General features: G+C 37.7%; 1 protein-coding gene and 2 pseudogenes across 1 annotated transcript; 1 reads left to right on the top strand and 2 right to left on the bottom strand.

Moving 5' to 3' along the window:
- Positions 1–6: 6 nt before the first annotated feature.
- LOC122625540 lies at positions 7–17,486 on the bottom strand (annotated as a pseudogene).
- On the top strand, positions 4,464–6,055 carry LOC122625556. The gene is made up of 2 exons (XM_043805646.1): positions 4,464–4,743; positions 5,972–6,055. Exons 1-2 carry the CDS (start codon positions 4,501–4,503, stop codon positions 6,053–6,055), a joined length of 327 nt encoding a protein of 108 aa, XP_043661581.1. The 5' UTR covers positions 4,464–4,500.
- LOC122625555 lies at positions 14,642–23,302 on the bottom strand (annotated as a pseudogene).
- Positions 23,303–23,695: the final 393 nt, after the last annotated feature.

Here is a 23,695-nt window from a genome sequence, read left to right as displayed (position 1 = left end):
ATCTATGTAGTGTTCCTTGCCCTTGCATTTGTTTTTGTCTATTATTTTCAGAGCGTAGGAATCACCAGTTTGGCGGTGCTTTATCTTAAACACAATGGCAAAGTTGCCGTCGCCAATAATCTTTCCAGAGTGTATGTGCTGCGAATATTTGATGGCAATTTCATTGATCTCTATACCAGTGCTCGTTAGTAAAGTGGCATGCCTATCGTCTTCTGGTGCGGTTGCTGCTTTGAATGCCTCCGATCAACCGATGGAGGATAAACTTTTTTGCTTTTTATGGGCATTTTAGGCTTAGGTCCCTTGCAGGTGGTTCCCGCCGTGCGCATGGTCTTACGTATGACATTAATAGCTTTAAGCTCCTCCGCCTCTAACTTAAATCTTCCGCAGTGTTAATGCGCTCTGTCCCATAAGCAAAAAAAAAACATCATCCGACTCAAAAAAATCAGATAGTTGGACCACTGATATGCCTGAAAGGGTGAATACCTTTCTCACATAGCCCGTATCCAAGCGCACCACTTGCGTAATGGCGGTCAGCACGTGATCGAAGCTCGGGCTGTTACGCTTGTTTAGCAACAATCGCATAATACGCCGCGGCTTCGTTCCACTACGTATTAGCGTCACAATACGAGGATGAACCACAGTAACTCGATCGCTTAATTTGGAAGCGATAAGTGGACTCCCGTTGCCGGTTCCTCCGCCACACGCTGCCAAAGGACTGCTACCTGCAAGTAAGCCATTTTTCAGGGGAGACGCGGGTCGATACTTAGCCAATCGTTGATTGTTGGTTCGACTATTGTTGGTCAGCGTCAGATTAGACACAGGCTGGGAACCAGTGTTGTACTCAACCTTCTTAAAATTCTCGTTATTGCAGGAACAAACGTAGCTCTGGCCATCTTCCAACTCATCGAGAGAGGTTATCTACAAGGGCAAATAAATAATTAAATAATGAGTGTAGTAAAAATAACGAGAAGTATCCACCTTCTTCCCGCACATGTTGTAGATGGTGCGAACAGCCCCTGGTATCTTTACATACTCTTCCAACAGACGGGTTAGGTCTTCAAAGAGTCTTTCAAAGGATCTGTACCGTTCGTTAGAGACAGGAATTGTTACACCAGGATAGAAACGATCCCCGTTGCGGTAGAATTTGATTCTTAGCGCCTTTCGTGTCGGCGTTCGACTGTTTGGAATACGTTTCTTGATGTGATCGGCGGTTGATGCAATGGTTAAGCATGCCGACCCAGTAGCTGAGTTGATCGTGACACCACTTTCAAGCATTTTAGTTTTGGAAGTGGCTGATGTGATTGAGTAATCGCCGTTTAGCGAGCCAGTCGATTTTCCCACCACTACGCTGTTTGTTAAAGAGGAGGTTTGCAACTTCCGCAGATCATCAAACTCCTTCTCCAGTTCCGAGGTAGAACTTACGGGGCTGTCGCAATCTCTATTGTGGCTATCAAAGTCTTTCTGAACATTTTGCTGTTGATTTGGATTTTCGATAATAGTAGCCTCGGCCACGGCATTCGCCTTTGAAGTGAAGCTTTGAGGAGATGTCGCAGTAGTAGATGCTTGAAGTGAAGAGAGCACAGCAGCATTGCAATGGAGGCTGTGTATCTTTACTTTGTCTAATTCCATGCTGAAGCAAGACAGAAATGAAGTATGTAAGAATAAGTAGTCTGTTAAGAAGTGTTCGTTATATATGGGTTACTAAACAACACATCTTTGTCAAATTTCTTTTGTAAACATCTAGAAAAAGTAGAAGATATTACCAGAAGTGTTGATATTGACAGATACCGCTTCTTCAATACCGATTTTAAAATCATTCTTAAGACTTAATAACAATCTTAACAACTACATCTATCCTAAATTGTTAATTATTTTTGCAATTAATTGCGTCTGTAAAGAACGTTAAGAAAGTTAAAACGCCGCGCAAGTTTTATTCAGAAGAGCGTTGAAAATATTTTTTCATTTTGTTTTTGATCTGCCAATATATATAGATGTCCAAAAATATTTTGGCAACGCCCACAAATAGCAGACAGATGTCACGCAAAAAATTTTCAAAAATGTGTAGAATTTTTATACCCGTTACTCGTAGAGTTAAAGGGCTAGTATTAGTTGAAAATAATGTAACAGGCAAAAGGAAGCGTTTCCGACCATATAACATATATATGTCCGTCCGTAAAAGCTAGAAAGTTCAGATCCAGCATCCAGGCTCCTGTGACATAGACGCCGCGCAAGTTTGTCGATTCATGTTGCCACGCCCCCTCTAGCGCCCACAAACCGACCAAAACTGCCACGCCCACACTTTGTGTAATTATTTTATTGAAATACTAAAAATATTATGTATGTTAATTTGGCAACAACCATATACTGAAATTTGGTAACACTGATCTGAATCTGTTCTTTTTGTTTTTCTGGGAACTTCCTTCTTCTTGTGTTAACTTCCGAACGACTCACAACGCTGTCACGCTTATGTCAAATAAAACAATTATTAAACTTTAACTAAATCGCCTCGCGTTTTACTCCTCCATTTCCAATAGGTTATGGGCCCAGGAGTAGTAAAGACTTTAATAATTGTGTGTGATCAAGTGGAAAATAATTATTTTCTGTAATTAGCTTGTACATTTTTTATAAACATGAGCGGACAAGGGCTCTGTGCGATCGACAAATTGGACGGCGAAAATTACGCAGTATGGTCGGTGCAAATGAAGAGTGTATTGGTGCACTCAGGTATGTGGTCGTTAGTGTGCGGAAGACGCGTGAAGCAAGAAAGTGATACAGTTGAGCAAGGAGCCCAATTCGACGAACTAGACGAAAAAGCATTAGCAACAATATTGCTGTGCGTGAAGGCTTCAGAAATTAATTTGATTAAAAACTAGTGCTAGTTCTAAAGAAGCTTGGGACAAGCTTGCAGCTGTGTACAAGCCTCGTGGACCCTCCAGAAAAATTACCTTGTTCAGGAAATTACTCCGGTTGAGTTTGTCGGAAAGTGCGTGCGTACAAAATTACATAAACGATTTTGTGGATATCGTCGAAAAACTGAAAGAAATTGATATGGACATTTCTGAAGATATTCTTACTATTTTGATGCTGTCGGGACTCGGTAAGAAATTCGAAAATTTCGTGGTAGCGATCGAAACGCGCGAACAGTTACCGACTCTCTCTGATTTAAAAGTGAAAATTATAGAAGAGGGAGAGAGACAAAGAGTGAGTTCGGACGAAACGGAACTTTGTGTGCAGCAAGCATTTGTGTCGTGTCACAGTGGAAAGGGAGACAAGAAAAATAGATCGGCGCAAAAGAACAGTGATGCAAAAAAGAATAGAAACATCTGCAAAAGAGAAGTCGTTTACTATGCTTGCAAGTGTAAATAAAAATGACGTTTTAACGAAATCGATGTGGTGCTTGGACAGTGGAGCAACTGCTCACATGTGTTGTGAAAGGTCGTGGTTCGCGGACATTAAAGAGCATAAAGAGAAAATATTACTTACGGTGGTCGTTAAAACAAAGAATGGTTTCGTTAATTTGAAAAATGTGCTTTACGTAAAAAACTTGCAAAGTAATTTCATATCAGTAGCGAAAGCCGTTGAAAAAGGGTATAAAGTGATTTTTCACAAGCATAGTGCCTATATAAAGAACGGTCAAAATGAAGAAGTGTTACAGGCAAGATAAGCTGGAAATCTTTTTGTTGTTGATACTCCGAACAATCGGTGCATGTACTTGTGTGCAAATGATGAGTTGTGGAAATGGCATTATCGTTATGGCCATTTGAACATGGCGAGCCTAAAAAAGATGGCAAGTAACAATATGGTCAATGGCTTAAAGTCGATCAAAAATGTTGTGGACATAGACCGAATTACATGTGAAACCTGTGCTAAAGGTAAAATCTGTGTGAAACCATTCCCAAAAATGGCAGAAAATCGTGCGGACAAAGTGCTAGGGCTAGTGCATTCGGACATTTGCGGGCCAATGAACAAAGTATCTGCCGGTGGAGCATGATATTTCGTAACATTTATTGATGACTATTCGCGTTATATGTTCGTATATTTTTTGAAAACCCGTGATGAATTGCTTCCCACGTTTAAAGACTTTGTCGCGTTTGCAGAAAAACAGACCGGTGAAAAACTTAAAGCAATTCGCAGCGATAACGGTCGCGAATATACGAGTTTCAGAAGTTCCTATCTGAAAACGGTATTAAGCGGCAATTGACAGTACCGTACACTCCGCAGCAAAACGGGGTTGCTGAGCGCGCTAACCGGACACTTGTGGAAATGGCAAGGAGCATGCTTACACATTCAGGAGTGAATGAGTTCCTGTGGGGAGAAGCAGTTAGGACTGCAGCATATCTACGCAACAGATCGGAGACAAGGTCGTTGAAGAGTCAAACACCATTCGAACTGTGGACAGGTAAAAAGCCTTCGATATCGCATATAAAAATCTTTGGATTCAAAGCGATTGCATTAAATAAGAAACATGCAGGAAAGTTCAAGCCAAAAGGCATTGAATGCATGATGATAGGGTATTCAACAACAGCGAAGGCCTACAGATTAATGCCCATTGGATCGAACCAGATAATCGAAAGTAGAGACGTCGTTTTTCTAGAGGAAACTATAGGGTATCCGAAGAATGGAAACAGCGAGAACGAGACGGCACTTATTGACGAAATTGGAGTTGATTGTTCGCAGATTTTGGCAGTGGACAACAACAAAGAAGGTGCAGAGGTGCTCGAGGAAGAGCAAATTGACAGCGAGGTTAATGAAGCTGATAGTTCTGATGTTTACGAGAGTGCAAAGAGCGATGATAGCGAAAAACGGGAAATTCGTGGTCCTGGTCGTCCTAAGAAGATAAATACTGGAATACCCGGGCGTCCACGAAAACAATACAACTTGTTAAACATGATGAAGGTTCAAGATGTCAAGGTACCTGTTACGTTTGCTGATGCGACACAGTCTGAAATGAGTCAAGAGTGGGTAGCATCAATTCAGAAGGAGATTGGCGCTCTCGAAGCTAATCAGACATGGGAGCTACAGGACTTACCAGAAGGTAAAAGAGATATCGGTAGTAAGTGGGTTTTTGGCATCAAAGGAGATAAGGATGGCAATGTGATGCGTTTTCAATCGAGGTTGTTGGCTAAAGGATGTGCACAACAATATGGTATCGACTTTTTTGAAACGTTTTCACCAGTTGTCAGATATTCGTCGGTAAGACTTATTATATCTCTGGCTGTTGAGCATAACTTATTTCTACATCAGACGGATGTATCGAAAGCTTACTTAAATAGCGCATTGAGCGAAGAAGTCTATATGAAGCAACCCGAAGGATTTGATGATAAGCATCATGGAAAAGTTTTGAGACTAAAGAAGTCACTTTACGGGCTAAAACATAGCGGTAGAGAGTGGAAGCTCAATAAAGTCTTGCAAAAACTGCACTTTGTTCCCTGTGCCAGCGAGCCGTGTGTGTACACACGCAATGAGAAGGACAATATTAATATAATTGCAGTGTATGTCGACGATCTTCTTATTGCAAGGTAATGTAAAAATGATTTGATTGGTATAAAAGAGTCAATTGCCAATGAGTTTAAAGCAGTAGATAGCGGGCAGCTTAATCATTTCTTGGGCATTAAAGTTGAACAAGAAGGTGAAACTGGATCCATATCCATAGGTCACAAGACATATATCGAGAATATGCTACACACCTGGGGTATGTTAGGCTGCAAATCGGTAGCAACGCCTTTGGAGGCAAACTTCCAAGTTAAGTGTACTGATCCTAACTGCAAGCCTGTCAACGAAAAGGATTACCAATCACTTATAGGATCACTAATGTATTTGGCAATTACAACCAGGCCAGATATAATGCATTCAGTTGCAAAATTGGCTCAAAGAAATGTGAACCCACATAAGGAGCATGAAGTCGCTGCCAAGCGTATACTAAGGTATTTGAAGGGCATCTCAAACTTAAAGCTTCATTATCAATCAACAGGTAAACCGATTCACGGCTACGTCGACGCAGATTGGGCAAATGACACATCGGATCGTAAATCCTACAGTGGATATGTCTTCATAAACGCAGCTGGTCCAATATCCTGGGAGTCCAAGAAGCAAAGTCTGGTGGCATATCGACATAAAGAACCACTATGTTAGGGAACTTTATTCCAAAAAGGAAATTGATGTAAAATATACAAATGTACAAATGACATGTTATCAGATATATTAACAAAAAACCTACAGAAAAACAAGCATTTAAAATGTATAACTGAAATGAATTGTTTCTGAATATGTTGTTGAGAAGGAGTATTGAAATACTAAAAATATTATGTATGTTAATTTGGCAACAACCATATACTGAAATTTGGTAACACTGATCTGAATCTGTTCTTTTTGTTTTTCTGGGAACTTCCTTCTTCTTGTGTTAACTTCCGAACGACTCACAACGCTGTCACGCTTATGTCAAATAAAACAATTATTAAACTTTAACTAAATCGCCTCGCGTTTTACTCCTCCATTTCCAATATATTTGTATTATGTAATATTTTTTCGTTTTTTTATTAGCCTTTCTATTTTTTATTAGTCTTGTAAGTTTCTATCGATCTGCAGAACAACATTTTGACACGCCCACCCTAACGCCCACAAACCGCACAAAAGCTCCCACGCCCACACTTTTCAAAAACATTCTTTTTTTTATATTTTTTCACATTTTTGTTAGTCTTGTAATTTTTTTTCTCGATTTTCCAAAAATCTTTTTGTCACGCCCACTCTAGCGTTCACAAACCGCCAAAAACTGTCAGTCCTGTAATTTCTCCTTCGCACTTCCCCCAGCTGAGTAACGGATATCAGATAGTCAATCGGGAAACTCGACTATTGCGTTCTTTCTTGTTTATTGTTCTTAAACAAATATTAAATTTTCTACTTCCACTAACAATTATCGAGGCAGTTTAACCCATAATTATGGGAGTCTCAATTGAAATTTTATAAAACTTGAATTAATAAAAAGTTTTTCAGTGTTAATGTTGAATAAATGAAAAGGCGTCTAGACATGTGTTTGTTCCTTTATTAACGATAGTTGCCGTACCCCCTAATCTAAAATATAGGATTCAAAGAACTTGTCTTAAACCTGAAAATTTTAATGCAAATTTTACGCAGAGATTAGTTCAGGAGAAAGAAAATATTACAACTTTTTTAATCATTTATTTGTCATTAGATATCCTTAGCGTACCTTCTTAAATTGAGACCAAAACTTTCATTTAATTATTAAATTGGGGAATTTGTCTAAGCTTATTAAGCTTCTGTAATTGTTCGGATTTTAAAATTATAATTTTAAAGTTAACGGCTGATCATATTTCATGATTTCGCAATCAATTTTATTTAAATCAAACCAATTTTTATAAAAATGTCAGTAGAACGATTGTAAGGTTATTTGGATCATAAAGTACTTAATTTTGTCTAATTTACTTGTAAAAATAAAAAATAATTATATTGTAAATATAATGTATAAATATTGTCAATACACTATAAATGACGTTAATGACCCATAATAACATAGTTTTAAATCCATAAAATGACTAATAAGGTTGAAAGTTTTTAGGCAACAAACATTCTTACATCTAATTTGAAAAAACACAAAGCATTATTCTGCAACACTATCAACACCTGGGTTGGTCGACATTTTCACCTTCCAGTTTTTATACCCGTTACTCGTAGAGTAAAAGGGTATACTAGATTTGTTGAAAAGTATGTAACAGGCATAAGGAAGCGTTTCCGACCATATAAAGTATATATATTCTTGATCAGGATCAGTAGCCGAGTCGATCTGGCCATGTCCGTCTGTCCGTATGAACGTCGAGATCTCAGGAACTACATAAGCTAGAAAGTTTAGATTAAGCATACAGACTCCAGGGACATAGACGCAGCGCGCGTTTGTCGATTCATGTTGCCACCCCACTCTAACGTCCACAAACCGCCCAAAACTGCCACGCCCACACTTTTGAAAACAAGATTAATACAAGATTAATACAAGATTAATACAAAAATTAAAAAATATCAAAACCTTTTTCAAAAGTGGTGGCGTGGACCTTTGGTCGGTTTGTGGGTGTTAGTGTAGGCGTGGCAGCATGAATCGACAAACTTGCGCTGCGTCTATGTCCCTGGAGTCTGTATGCTTGATCTCAACTTTCTAGCTTATGTTGTTCCTAAAATCTCGACGTTCATTCGGACAGACGGCCCCACGGACATGGCCAGATCGACTCGGCGACTGATCCTGATCAAGAATATATATACTTTATATGGTCGGAAACGCCTCCTTATGCCTGTTACATACTTTTCAACGAATCTAGTATACACTTTTACTCTACGAGTAACGGTTATAAATATCATATATCAAAAAAAATAATTAAAATGTGAAAAAGTATCATTCCATTTTCCAAAAGTGTGGGTGTGACAGTATTGAGTGATTTGTGGGCGGTAGGGGGAGTTTTTTTTGACAAATCGATAGAAAATTACAAAACGAACAAAAAAAATAAAATATCAACGTATTTTTCAAAAGTGCGGGCGTGGCAGTTTTGAGCGGTTTGTGGGCGTTAGCGTGGGCGTGGAAAAAAGTTTTTCTGCAAATCGATAGAAATTTATATGACTAATAACAAAAAAAAAAAAAAACCAAAACATTTTCGTCTTTGCGTCTATTTCTCTGAAGTCTGCATGCTTAATCTCTCAAGCTTTTATAGTTCTCGAGATCTTGATGTTCATACGGACGGACAGTGACAAATCGACTCGGCTATTGATCCTGATCAAGAATATATATTCTATATGTGCGGAAACGCTTTTTTTTGCCTGTTCCATACTTTTTAACGAATCTAAAATAATAGCTCACTCAAAGTGGGTATAATTTGCACAAAAGCAAAAACCTGCATGGTCTAGAGCAAAAAAATTGCCGGCCGAACATGACCATTTAACAAGCGTTTTAGATAATAAAAAAACCCCACCTTTAGTGGCTCACTGAGAAAATCAAAAAAATCCACCAACAAGCTTGCCGAATAGTCCAATGACTTTCAATAGCCCCACAGTCTAGCGGTGTTAAACCTCAAGATCTGGGAGGCCAATTCACAGGTCCAAAACGGGAAATTGGGCGGTTCAACAAATCGATTGTGGCACCATGTAGAAAAAGTAAGTAATCATGGCTCTATACCGATCACCATTGACTGTAACGTTCTGGCCATCATCGTTTTTGAAGAAGTCCTTCTGACATTTTAAGTCAAAAAAAAAACACAACTGAGTGTGTCACAATGCGACTCCGAGCCAGAAATTAAGGTTGAAGATTTAAAGAATAAACCTTTACCAGCCAAATTAGGGCCCATAACAAACCCCACAGTAATAGATCAGGAAAAAATGGCAATGATAGACAATTCAATCTTCATAAGGGCGTATATTAGAAAAGTATCAAGCGGTATGCCAGATTTCGACTAATAAAATCCATCTTCAGGGGTCCATATGAAGTTATAGCGGTATCAGTAATACAATCAAAAATAATAGGCACATCTTTAAACAAATTACGAATCAAAGCGGCAAATCAAGCAAATATAAATAAATGGTAGCATGTAATGGTTTGCGAGGTATCTCCGAAAATTGAAGCCAAAATGGCAAAAGTACAGCAAAAAAGGGAAAAACGCCACTCAACTTACCTCCGAAGTTGATAATTTACGAAAGCTACTAGAAGTCTCGTTTATCGACGAAGGCATACCAGCCGAACACGCTTATACTTTAATCGCAAAAAAGGCGATTGATTCTGAGATCAACAAAACCGAGCGTGAGAGTAAATATACGGATTTAGAAGCGGACATGTACAAAGCCACGAACGAGTTTATATGAGTTTATTATGAATGATAATCTGGTGTTAGTCAATTACTTAATAGGGTACCCTAAGAAATTTGACAAACTACCAACAACCCTGAGCTGTTGTTGAGCTACTCAACAATAGGTAACCCAAAGGAATTCGCCATCAATCTTAATTTAAAATTATTTGTCTCCGTTTTATCATCTCATTTTCTCATCAGGAAAATTCCTAAAATTTGTAACTGGTAGAGGCGTAGCACTATGGGTCGAACGACCACTTTTTGAGGAATTAATTAATAACTCGAGAACGAAGCAACATATTTAAGTTCTGTTTTTTTATTTATGTTCATGATAAAAATAGTAATATAATTCAGGAAAAATGGGCGTGGTTTTGCCTTCAAACAAAAAAAAACAACACAAATTTTGTTTCAGTGTACAGAAAAAAATTTTTTGATCTAAAAAATTTAAAATATAATCTTTAAATAAACCAATAAAGTAACAATTGGGGGTTGCTTATCTTGTTTTTAAAAAATATTGAAGTTTTTCTTCTTGCTTCACAGTTTTTTTTCTTTAAAATAGCATAAATATGTTTGTAAAACTAATGTTTCCCAAAAAACCTAAAATTTACGGAACTAGAATTTTATTGTAATAAATATATTAATGTTTCACACCTATCGTTCATCGCCATCCACGAATTAAAGCTTTAAAACAACTAAAAAGGGCGTTATTTTTTGCATTACTCGTCGTCTTTTCTTTCTATTTCTCGAACAATTTGCTGTTTTTCACTTTGAGGTTAGTCCCTTAAAAGTTAAATTTTGGAGAAAGTGTGCAAAAGTGTGCATTTATACTTATAGCATATACTAAGAATTGATAACTCTACAACATATAACCGGTTTTAGAGCCGGAGAGAGCCGGACTCACTTTGTTGCTCTATTTAAAAATTAGAATACACAACAAAAGTTGTGTTTTATTAGGGTTAGAACTTACAGAAGATTATTGGGACACCACAATTAATTTCAACATTTGACGATCACAAACATATATTACAAACCACAAGGATTGGATTTCATGTTATAAGTAACAATTTTGATATTTGTTTATGCACTTTTTGTCACTTCAAAGTTGAAAGATTTTTCAGCGATTAACAAAAATGCGGTTATCGGTGTGGCAGCGCAAACGAAACAGCTGACTAAACAGCTGTTCACTGAACAGTGGCGCCCTCTTTTAAAATTTCAAGTACGCAACATGATAGATTGATGTTTTTTGAATACATTTCAATTTACAACAAATTTTTTTAACGACTTTTAAAAAATGGGTTTATTCCACTAAAAGTGGTCGTTCGCCCCATAGTGCGTAGGTATGTCCTAAAAGAAGACTGACCATTTTACCATTATACAAAGGACAAGCAAATTACTATAGAAGTTATCAGCCAAATAAAAAGCAAAGCACTCTTATCAATTGAGATTTAAACAGAGAAATGTATAATTCCAGATAACTTTCATATATTAGATAATAATAAACTTTATTAAAATATTCAATTGCCAATTAGTACCAGTACCCTGTTCAAAATTACCCCAATAACTTGAAATTGTTGATCCATATTTCATTTCCAATAACATACAACTCAGGTAATAACCCAAATTGATTAACAATTTCTTCTATGCTGCGAAAATGATTTGAATACTGCATATAACAAATGACGATTAATTGATCGATATAAGTAAATTAAAATGTAAACCGTGAGGAAGTTCAAGAAAATACAAGAAATAGGGGACAAACTTTCAAATCTCAATTGTCTAAAAAATGTTCTACCACAGTTTAGGTCACAACCAAGAAAATAATGCAACAGATATATGTGGCCCAAGTATAGAAGCAATTTCCGCAAGTACATTTTATAAAGAAAATCTTAGACGAAATTTAAGTTCATCAATACCAGAATATAACAGTTTACTTTTACTAGTTCCAAAAAAGCGGGGCTAGTAATTGACTAACACCAGAATAATAAAAACTATTAACTTTTACATTTCCCTATAATTGATAATATATTGGATCAACTAGGAAGAGCTAAAAATGAAAGGTTTTACCAAATTGAACTCCAACAAAGTTCAAGAGTTGAATTCGATTCGGTCTAAAATCTAGAATCTAACTCACACCTAACTCTTTCCAAAGAATGATAACTAAAGCATTAGACCATTAGACCACTAGACCATTCGCAAGGATTCCTCTATATAGACGACTTAATAGTCATGAGGTTTTCCGAAAAGCATATGATTACATACTTAACAGAAGACTAAAGCTTTTAAGAATACGAAAAATGCCATCTGAAATTACAAATATTAATTTTTGTTCATAAATTAACATGTTTTGAGCATAATTGCACAGACAAAAGAAATCTTTACAAATGACAAGAAATATAACGTCATTCATTTTAGAACATTGTCCGCGTGATAGACTGTGCTAACCCTTTCATTGCATTTTGAAATTATTGTAGAATATTTTTTTGGAAACTTCACGAACAATTCACGGAACATAACAGATTAAATAAAAAAGAATGTTCCTTTTAATGGGCAGAATAAATGAATGAAAAAACGCATTTTTGCGTTTAAAACAAATATTCGGATCCGAAAAAAAGCAATTAAAATTATTTTTTGCCCAAGTTCAGTTTTGAAACAAGAGAGAACGCTATAGTCGAGTTCCCCGACTATGTGATACCCGTTACTCAGCTAGTGAAAGTGCGAAGGAGTCTTCAGCACTGACAGTTTTTGGCGGTTTGTGGGCGCTAGAGTGGGCGTGGCAAAAAGTTTTTTGGCAAATCGATAGAAATTTAGAAGACTAATAAAAAAATGAAAAAATATCAAAACATTTTTCAAAAGTGTGGGCGTAGCAGCTTTGGGCGGTTTGTGGGCGCTAGAGTGGGCGTGGCAAAAAGTTTTTTGGCAAATCGATAGAAATTTAGAAGACTAATACAAAAATGAAAAAGTATCAAAACATTTTTCAAAAGTGTGGGCGTGGCAGTTTTGCGCGGTTTGTGGGCGTTAGAGTGGGCGTGGCAACATGAATCGACAAACTTGCGCTGCGTCTATGTCTCAGGAGTCAGTATGCTTAATCTCAACTTTCTACCTTTTGTAGTTCCTGAGATCTCGACGTTCATACGGACAGACAGACGGACAGACGGACGGACAGACGGACATGGCCAGATCGACTCGGCTATTGATCCTGATCAAGAATATATATACTTTATATGGTCGGAAACGCTTCCTTCTGCCTGTTACATACTTTTCAACGAATCTAGTATACCCTTTTACTCTACGAGTAACGGGTATAAACATATAATTTTGAAAAAATAAGACATTAAAAATAACCTTGGTTGGAATTAAGCTTTTGCCCATATCTTGAAACTAAACATTATTATTAAAACCCTTAAAATTGTATTTTATAATAAAAAAAATAATTAATTTTGTGTGGGAATGCCTTTTGTAACCTAATCAATTCTTTCAAAAGCCTCGCAAGACGAGTTACTTGTCGCTTTAATATGCCTAATGAAACTTGTACGTCTATTATCCCTTGCCGGGATAAGTCTTTGCTTTGGCCAATTCATCACAAGCAGGTTGATTTCCTTTACTAGTAGTCAGTCCCTTATTAACATTCTGAGTCTAATAAACCAACCAATTATCCAACCATTTATATGCCAGAAATGAAGCTGACCTTGTATTGTATGATTTCCCATGAGATGCATACAATTAGCCTATATAAAGAACAACAGATTTTAATTTCAGTGTCTAGAATTTCAACAGCCCAAAATCTTTCTAAAAGTCGATATTCTGGATGCGGCCGCTCAAATTGCTTTGGAATTCGACTCCGAAGACACTCTTCCGGCGGCAAGCCACATCAGTTTTTGGTTTTGAAGTATTGGGCAATCCTGCGTTTGAGTCTGGTTTGGTCGCAGCAATGAATAGTAATATTTTGTTCCGATAAACATGCCAGTCCTTCCCGGCTTATAAAAGATCGGATCAGCCAGAGCAATATTACTCGGTACTTAGGGATTTAACAAGTCTAAGTTCTATCGGCTGATCAGCTATGGTGTGTGGTAACACCAAGGCTTCAACTTGTTGAGCATAGTCATTATTTTTTTATTTCATCAGCAGATTCACTCTTGCTATTCGGATTGCCTCCAATACGCAGTGCAGTACCGTCAAGTTCTAACGACAGCCATTCAGAATGGTGTGCCTTATCAATCTTTCACCATCTTTACCACTTTTTGCGTACCTTGGGCAAATCTGTGTCATGGACTAAGCATTTCAATATATAAACAAAAATTGGGGTCATATCACTAAATCTCTATTGAATTTTGGGACGCTGACTCTGGGCTTCGTTGCATTCCCCTTTTCTAAGATTATGAAGGACTGGGTCATCATGTTAATCATGAACGGAGTAATATAGCCCTTTGCCGACGGCACGCCCATCTCAACATTCCGGATGCCATCGAGGGCTGCCGTATGATCGCCTGTCCCAATTTCCCTTAGCATGGCATGGTTGATTGGTCAATGTCGTTTAATTTCAGTACTGGTGTTCCCATTTTCCGTCATAGTTGTTCTTCCGATTTCTTGACGAAAATGCATACTAATTTTAGGTGTTGCTAATAAAATATTATTTTAATTACAATACTTGGAAGAATTAAATTGGTTAGCCCGCTGTGATTAAACAATAAAAATTCATTATGTCGAATTTATGGGTGCTCCGGCTGAAAGAAATCAAAAATAAAATCGCACAGATTGAAGGACAGGCATTTTTGTCAGCGTTTTAACATAAATTTAAGACAAAATTGTAACTAAGTATTTGGTAAATATATTTGTAGAAGGTATTCATAAAAATAGGTTCCGTTTGGGAAGGATGCTTCTATGGCGGATTGAGATTCATGCTTAAAGAACATTATCACGGGCACGCTGTCGCCGTTGATTTCGCGTATTTCACAGGGCCACAGTATCAGTCCTTCGATTTACCGGTGAAGAACTGCAGCTTCTTAAACCGGCCGAGGATGTCTTTCATGACCTTGTTCATGTTGGACTAGGAAGATGTCGACCTCTCCTGGTCGGGCGACTTATCCTCCAGCTTGGCCAGCACCTTCTTCATGTAGTCTTTCAGGTAGAGGGTGTAGACTCCAGCAGTCGGTGGCTAAGCACAACATTCACGACCTACACCGAGGTGATATCGGTACGCTCGTCGGCCTCCTCGGAGGTGGCATTCTCGCCCTCCAGCTTGATATCGTCACCATGGCGGGTGATCAGCTTGCCGTACATCTCGTAGATCACATCGTACACCAGCGTCATTTTGAATGTGTCCGCGAACTTTTCGTCTTTGCATACATTTGACATACGTGTAGATCTTCATAGTGATTGTGTTGTTGGGTGTCGGAAGATGGCGTCGAAATCACTAGCGAAAATGGAACTACAATACAACAGCACCGGGCCGGGAACACTGCGAAACGACCTGCTCACTCGAATAGCAAAAATAACTCGTCTTGCATGATAGATCGGCACTTGTCGTCACGGCAGCCTCATTTTTATGATTCTATAAAAATTCTATAAAATCTATGATTTTATGATTCTATATTTATCTGGGATGTTGATATCGTTTCCAAGACTCATTGAGTGCAACATACTTAGCTTGAAAGTAAGTCAACCTAAATTTTCATTTTGCTTAAATTTGTTTGTAGTTGCGAATAAATCTCGAGATTTCCTGTCTGATCTGTTTTTGTAGGTCTAATGCCCCTCTGACTGCTTGGTCTTCCATTATATAAACTTGTGATTCTTCGCTTCTGACGCGTTGGGACTGTTTTATTTTCTTTAACAGCAGGATACGCTCGTTTTCGCAACTGAAAATGGTTAATGAAGCTCAACACTACTGAAAAAGTATAATTTAATATTTTTATTTTTAAAAAATAGAGAAACAAAACAAGCAAGACAGAAGTTTCTCGTTGTAGTGAAGTTAAATACATTCCTGTACATATAAATGACAGGAGGAAAACGACCGCTTTTGGCGACGGATGCAAAGGCTACCGACACTTTGTTGTAGTTAATCATAATATGCCTTGAGATCTTAAATTGCTAATTTCGTCTTAAGCAATAGATTGTTAATTTCATGCTTTGGCAATCCATCGGATTGCTTGAAAGTATAATAGAAATGATGTATTTTATCTTTTTAAGGAGTCGAAAATAAAATTATAACTTTTTTTTTCAAAACTGTGTTAAATTATTAATGTGCCATTATTTTTAAACTTTCTATTACTTTAGAAGGAATAAAAGTATACACTTTGCCTATTTTTCTTTGAAAAAATTATTGGTATACCTAAACAAAAGTACAAAAAATAAGCCAATTGAAGCATTTTAATAATTAAGTTTACAATTTTTGGCTAAGCTGCGAGTGGTCTTAGTGGAATTGTTAAAGCATTCTGCAAAGAGAACTGACGCATCAACAGGTATTCCAACTGAAATTTTATATATGCACATAAAATAACAGAAACAAGCTTGCTGTAGATGCATATGGAAAAAACTGCTTTTCATACACAAGCAACAAAACTGGGTTATTTTCATTAAATTTTTCTGACCATATGATCAATTTAAAACCTATGTATATACTGCCAAAAAACTGGTGTATACCCAACAAATAAGCTTTATGATTAAAATCAATGAAGGTTTCTTTTCATTCGAATATTCCTAAATGATATAATGATCCCGTTTTTACATATATTCTACTCTAGATTTATTCAGATACCTTTAAAACTGGGAGACTAGTTTGCTTAGAAAGGGACGGCCGGATCTGGCCAACTGATCGACATTATTAATACTTTACATGGACGCAGATATCTTTTAACTAAAATCAATACACCCTCTGCAAGGATATAAAGCTTAAAAGTATAATTATAAACATGAAAATAATATCGTGCAATGACTGAATATTTGTGCTCTTTCGTTTTGGTTGTTTTTTTAGGCTGCTAACTTGTATTAAACGTAACTTCCTGCATTTTACATGATTTAAGGGAACACCAGCGTATAAGTACGTATAGTTATAAAATGTCCATTAAACAACCCAATGCAAATTTCGGCAACTTTAATACAATTTGATAACATAGTTAAGAATTGTTCAAATTTGAACCCGCATAATTGAAACGCAAATTTTTACCACGCTGTTGAATATAAAGTGTCGGGATGCGTACTTTTAAGGGTATTCGGAGAAAGACGATATCTTTAATGCTCACCTTTTGTCAAAACAATGTATTCTTGTGTAGTACCGTTAGGCCAGCACGGCAGCTTTATGCACTCTATCGGTTTCCTAGGTATTTAGACGAGCATATGCAGCCGGTTTCGAAATTATAGATTTCGGTTCAAGAACATAATGCTATATGTATCAACATAATGTAGTTTTACAACCGCCACCGACATCCCCTTCTATAGCACAAAAGAAATTTGGTTTACCATTAAATAATACTAACTTGAACACTTTAATATTCGATATACTTTCTTAACAATACTTGCTTATTAAATTATTCCGCTATAAAACAATTGCAACGAAGTATGGTTTGCCAAAATATTAATTCGGAAACGAAGGCTATCGAAGTAAATTTAATTTAATTAAACCTTTACTACAAAAGCAAACTGCTTCAGAAGTAAGACCGTGCTTCGATAATACTACAAATATATGCAGGGTCGCTCCAATGTTAGCAAACACATTACGATATAAAATTCCGCGTCAACATAACGTTGGTGAGTTAGCGTCGATTAAGGAACATTGAAGAAATGAATACGGGGATTTCATTCATTAGTTTTTGGAAGCTTTATTTATTTATAAAAATGTTTTAAAAAATTATAAATAAATTATAAAATTATAAACGCTCCTCCTTGTTTTGGGTACACACTGCGCGTTATCAGGATAGCGCGACTTGAGGAAGCATCTTTGATGTGAGATATCAGGATAGCGCGACTTGAGGAAACATCTTTGATGTGAGATATTCAGAAAACTGTTTAAGCTGGAGTTTTAGAAATTTTTTTCACTCAAAAGTTGAATAATAATGATAGCGCCCCTTACAATAATTTAAGTTTTCTTTGATTCATATCGAAAAAAATGTTAAAAAATAAAATTAGAATATTTGTAAAGCAAATTAGTAATGGGTTGATCCACCTTTGTTTTCAAGGACTTTACACATTCGTTTGGGAAGTGAATCATATATTTTTTGTAGGTAATCCAAAGAAACCGTAGACCAAGCGAGTTTTATTCCGGTGATCAATTCTTTTTTAGTGGCATATTATTTACAACCCTCGTATACCTTCATAGCCAAATATCCACCACTCGTTTTCTATTATATCAACGTTTGGGGAATATGGTGGCCATTCCATTACTTTTACACCACTTTTTTCTCGAATTTTGGCGGAGGAGTCATGGGAATTGGAATCTATTCCTGCGACCTGCCGCGGTAACGACACGGTTATTGCCACCTTTTAAGTTTTTTCCATAAGTTTCCTTATTATACCCGTTACTCGTAGAGTAAAACGGTATACTAGATTCGTTGAAAACTATGTAACAGGCAGAAGGAAGCGTTTCCGACCAAATAAAGTATATATATTCTTGATCAGGATCAGTCGCCGAGTCGATCTGGCCATGTCCGTCCGTTTGTCCGTCCGTCCGTATGAACGTCGAGATCTCAGGAACTACAAAAGCTAGAAAGTTAGGTTAAGCATACAGACTCCAGGGACATAGAAGCAGCGCAAGTATGTCGATTCATGTTGCCACGCCCACTTGAACGCCCACAAACCGCCCAAAACTACCACGCCCACACTTTTGAAAAACGTTTTGATATTTTTTCATTTTTGTATTTGTCTTGTAAATTTCTATCCATTTGCCAAAAAACTTTTTGCCACGCCCACTCTAACGCCCACAAACCGCCCAAGGCTGCCACGCCCATTCTTTTGAAAAATGTTTTGATATTTTTTAATTTTTGTATTTGTCTTGTAAATTTGTATCGATTTGCCAAACAACTTTTTGCCACGCCCACTCTAACGCCCACAAACCGCCAAAAACTGTCAGTGTTGAAGACTCGCCTTCGCATTTCCACTAGCTGAGTAACGGGTATCAGATAGTCGGGGAACTCGACTATAGCGTTCTATCTAATTTTTATTAAAGTTGGCTATAGTTTTGCGATTATGAGCTTGCGAATTTTATGAAAAGACAGCCCGCATTTATGAATTTGGATATTTCCTCCAAGGATAATACCTTTTCCTTTCCCATTTTTTGCGCTAAATTTAAGCACACTTTTTAATTTAACAAATACATACAAATTTTTGTTGTCCTACTTTTAGTTGCCCTTTGTTAGCTGGATTATCATCTCTGTTTCAAGCTGATTCACTGTATATTAATTACCCCTAATAATAAATCATTGTAGATCTTACTATGAGTTGCATGACCCCTAGAGAGTATTATGTTCCGACTATAATATCTAATCTTGTCTTAATATCTATTATATTAAGAAAATTATTATATTACGTTAAGAAAAATATATCAAATATGCCGCAATAAAATATTGATTATTTGTGATAGATGTGCGGGAAAAATACAAGACCCCGGGGGAAAATGCTTAAGCAAATATTGCAAATACAGTATATCTGCAAAACTCAGAGATTTTTGAGCAGATCCAAGGACAGCGAATGAAACGTGTTCGTATTTTGCTTATACAAAATACATGTCAACCGTGTTGACTATTTGGGATTGTTGTGCGCGAAAAGTATGTATTATAGACGGCAGTTTAATCAAACAAAAACACTTCATACACCTTCATTTTCTACTGAAAATTGATAAGTAAAGTAAAGTATTTAAGACAAATATTTTTTTGTTACAAAAGTTGAAATATTTGGGGGGCTTATGCTAATTACAACGGCCGTGAAGCTGAGAGCAGCGTAGATAGAGTATGTTTAAGCGGTTGGTCAGCCTGTGAACTCGGTCATAAGGGGGAGCTCATATTACGCATGCGCTAAAATTAGCAAATACATTAAACTGTGACAGTGTGTTCTAGCAATTGTGTTATGTACTACATATGAAAGCTCTGACGATTTCGATGTTTTAACTCAATTGCTTTTTTTTAATGGTGGCTCGCCATCGTCGTTTATCGAGCCGAATGTGGCGAACTTAAGCTGCAAACAGACAACGCATCGCCTATCTGCGGCAAATTTTCATTGCAGCAGCAATCCAAGTCTGGTCTAGTTGTGGATGACTTCGTCTTTTTTTAGGACGAAAAGTTGACATACATAAATTAACTTTTAGAGTGTGGCCTTTAAGCTGCTGGAAGAAATGGAGACGCCCCAGTTTCTGAACTCAGGACAAAAACACGATTTACGAGGAGAGCAGTAAACAAGTTGTGCCTGTTAGCCTTTAAGGATGCCGTTAAAACCCACGCTTCCAACGGGGTTTTGTAGTCGCTAGCAGTTCTTAAACATGTCAACTTGTAAACATGTCAACTTTGGAGACACAATCATGTTCTATGCAAACTCAGCTTTGCAATTATATCGCTCCTTACTTAGGCAAACATGCAGACAAGCTGCGGGAGTATCTTTATCGATCTCTATCGATCTCTATCCTCTCTCTCTGTTACTCGGTATGCATTTTTGGTTTAGCGTTCTGCTATTCGAGCTGCAACAAAGTTTCGTAACCTTTGCATATGAGCATTTTTGCCAATTGTGTCCACTGGCAACGAGTCAGCATCAACATCAAATCACGTTTGCTCAGTACTGGTAAAAAAGAAACAAGAGAGAAGTGTGGGCGTGGCAGTTTTGGGCGGTTTGTGGGCGTTAGAGTGGGCGTGGCAAAAAGTTTTTCTGCAGATCAATAGAAATAGACAATACTAATAAAAAAATATTAAAACATTTTTCAAAAGTGTGGGCGTGGCAGTTTTGAGCGGTTTGTAGGCGTTAGAGTGGGCGTGGCTACATGAATCGACAAACTTGCGCTGCGTCGATGTCTCTGGATTCTAGATCTGGATTCTTAATCTCAACATTCTAGCTTTTATAGTTCCTGAGATCTCGACGTTCATACGGACAGACGGTCAGACGGCCAGACGGACGGACATGGTCAGATCGACTTGGCTATTGATCCTGATCAAGAATATATATACTTTATATAGTCGGAAACGCTTCCTTCTGCCTGTTACATACTTTTCAACGAATCTAGTATTCCCTTTTACTCTACGACTAACGGCTATAATAAGTCGTCCATAAAGACAATCTTTTTTAATCACCCCTTAGATTAAAAAAGATTGTCTTTATGGACGACCCTCCCCTTTATGAGAACCGTGGTCCCCAGTTCTGCTTCAATGGTTTGTTCAGAGCAGAGCGGCGAGAGTTTGTTTTCCAAGCGTTTGTTTGACTTTAAGAAAACTTTATCGCCTACTTGGTAATCTTTATTCGTCCTATCTCTATTGAATTTTTCCAAGCTCCTATTCTGTGCTTGTTGAATTTTATCGCTGATTTCTTTATCGAATTCTTCTGGAGTTGAATGTATTATTTCTATTGGTTTTTTGTCTGTTACCGAATGTATGGTTCTATTATACCTGGCAGTTGGTAAAAGAATTACCTCTGTGGTGTCGTTTATCCCTTTTTCTATTTTCAGGCACCGGGCTATTTCTGAGAGTGTGCCGTGAAACCTGCCTGTGTAAAGGCGGTGCTTGCGATTGAATTGTTAAAATTGTTGAGGCGGACTGATTTAATAGTTTCTGAATTTAATGACCTTTAGTTGTCACAATAGATGGTTCTTACCTTTGGAAAGAAGTTGGCTATATTTAATATTGGTTACTTTACGTCCACGATTGCCCTTGATGCGATGTACAATACAATAGAGAATTTTGAAAATTGGTCGACACACGTAAGGAAAAGGGTCCAATCTGTTGAGAATATATCGATGTGGAGTATTTTTCCAGCATAACAGGAAATTGGCGTCTGTCCGATTTTATGTTTATTGGGGTGTCGACTATACTTGGCCATAGAAGAAATCTTGCAGTTAAGTGCCGTTTCCGTTGTTAGGCGAAGCATTTTTGGGAAGAAGTAGTCTCGCAAGATCTGTTCCACATTTTCTTGGGCTGCGCGATGGGCCCTATTGTGTTCGGCTGTGGCAATTTCCCTTTATTTTGTCTGTAATATCTTGCACCACATGTTTTGAATATCTCAATGTGGTATTTGGGAACGCTTTTATTAGTGAGTGTTGAATAAATGCTAGGATTGGAAATGTGCAATGTATTGCGTTGACAACTCCCGCATTCACCACATTTTTAATGGTGTTAATAAGGTTTTCCCGGTCGGAAAATTGTGGCTGCGTCCGACACGTATGTGTCTTCATAAACCCTTTTGCTTTGGCGAGATAATGCGTCTAATGCGTTTACGTTCTGACGAAATAACGCGTCTCCTACGAGGTTTTCTTTTTCTGGCGTGTAAATAAGCTTCGCCCCATAGTCTTCGATAATCCCATTTCAACGTTTTATTTTCGCATTAGGATTTTTGTTCGAGATGGCGAAAGTGAAAGGTTGGTGGTCAGTGTAGACGCGCAATTCTTTTACACCGTATATGTAATTACGAAGGTTGTTAAGCGCACAAACTATTGCGAGAAGCTCTCGCTCGTTGGTTGCAAAATTTTTTTGTTATCACGCAGCGTGCGCGATATCATTGTAATTGGGCGCTTGTCTTGAGATAATACGGTTCCCAGTCCGTACCCAGATGCATTCGTTAGGGGGGCTGCGATTGACGCGAAGTTTTTGATAAAACACTTGTAGTAACTTGCTAAACCCAGAAAAGATCTGAGGTCAAAAAGAGTTTTTGGCACGGGAACTCTTTTATGGCTTTCACCTTTTCAGGTCAGGCTCGGAGACCCCCTTGCGACACGATGAATCCCAAACACTCGACCCTTTTTTGAAAAACTTCGACTTTTCTTGAGATACCCTTATGCCTGCTTCGAGCAGCTTTCCGAGGACCCACTGTATGTCCTTGACATGGTCCTCTTTTGTTTTTGAGAAAATAATAACATACAGGTAGCATATCTTCGAGGTTCCTTCTCCTAAAACGTCAGCTATCGCTTTCTGAAAAATACTTGAAGCGTTCTTGAGCCCGAATGGTAATCTGCAAAACTCATATTTGCCATTTTTTATCGAGAAAGTTGTTTTTTCTCGGTCTTTCTCTGCTAACTCGATTTGGTGTCCTGATGTCCTGGTGTCCTGGTGTCCTGGAGCCTGATATAAGGTCGAGTGTTGAGAAATATTTTGACTCGCCCATATTTAACAATATAGTCGAAATCGAAGGAATAGAAAGTCGATAACCAACCGTTTCTTTTTTACCCCGTTTTGGTCAAATCCATTTTTGTCTACAACCCAAGTCATGTTGTTGTAGGGCGATCGGGATGGCCTTATTACGCCATTCGCTAGAAGTTGTTTAACCTCCGCGTTTACAAATTCCGTTGCGCCCATGGGGTGCGGGTATGATCTAGAGTATACCGGCTCTCCGTCTGTTTTTATGGTTGCCATTGTATTTATGTTGGATGGTAGGGCTTTATCTGTTTCGGCGAAGGCCCTACAATGTTTTGCTATCATATTGTCAAAAGCGGCTTTTATTACCGGTCTTTGTGGTCTATTTGGATGAAGTTTTGATGGATGACGTTTTCGGTTTTGGAGAATTGGTAAGGTTTGTTTAAGTAAGTCAAGCCCGATTCCATCAAGGTCCTTAAGAACTTTAAGTATAAAAATGTGACTACATTAAACAGAGAAATTACGCACTTTTGTTCTATTTTTGTATGGCCATGAATTGACCCAACGCTAAATGGTTTTTCTACTGCCGCTATGCTTTTAAGCCCTGGGCATAGT

This window comes from Drosophila teissieri, unplaced genomic scaffold (genome assembly GCF_016746235.2).
Source record: "Drosophila teissieri strain GT53w unplaced genomic scaffold, Prin_Dtei_1.1 Segkk124_quiver_pilon_scaf, whole genome shotgun sequence".
Lineage (NCBI taxonomy): Eukaryota > Metazoa > Arthropoda > Insecta > Diptera > Drosophilidae > Drosophila > Drosophila teissieri.
Note: the sequence above shows the minus strand (reverse complement) of the source record. Positions and strands in the feature narration are given on the sequence as shown.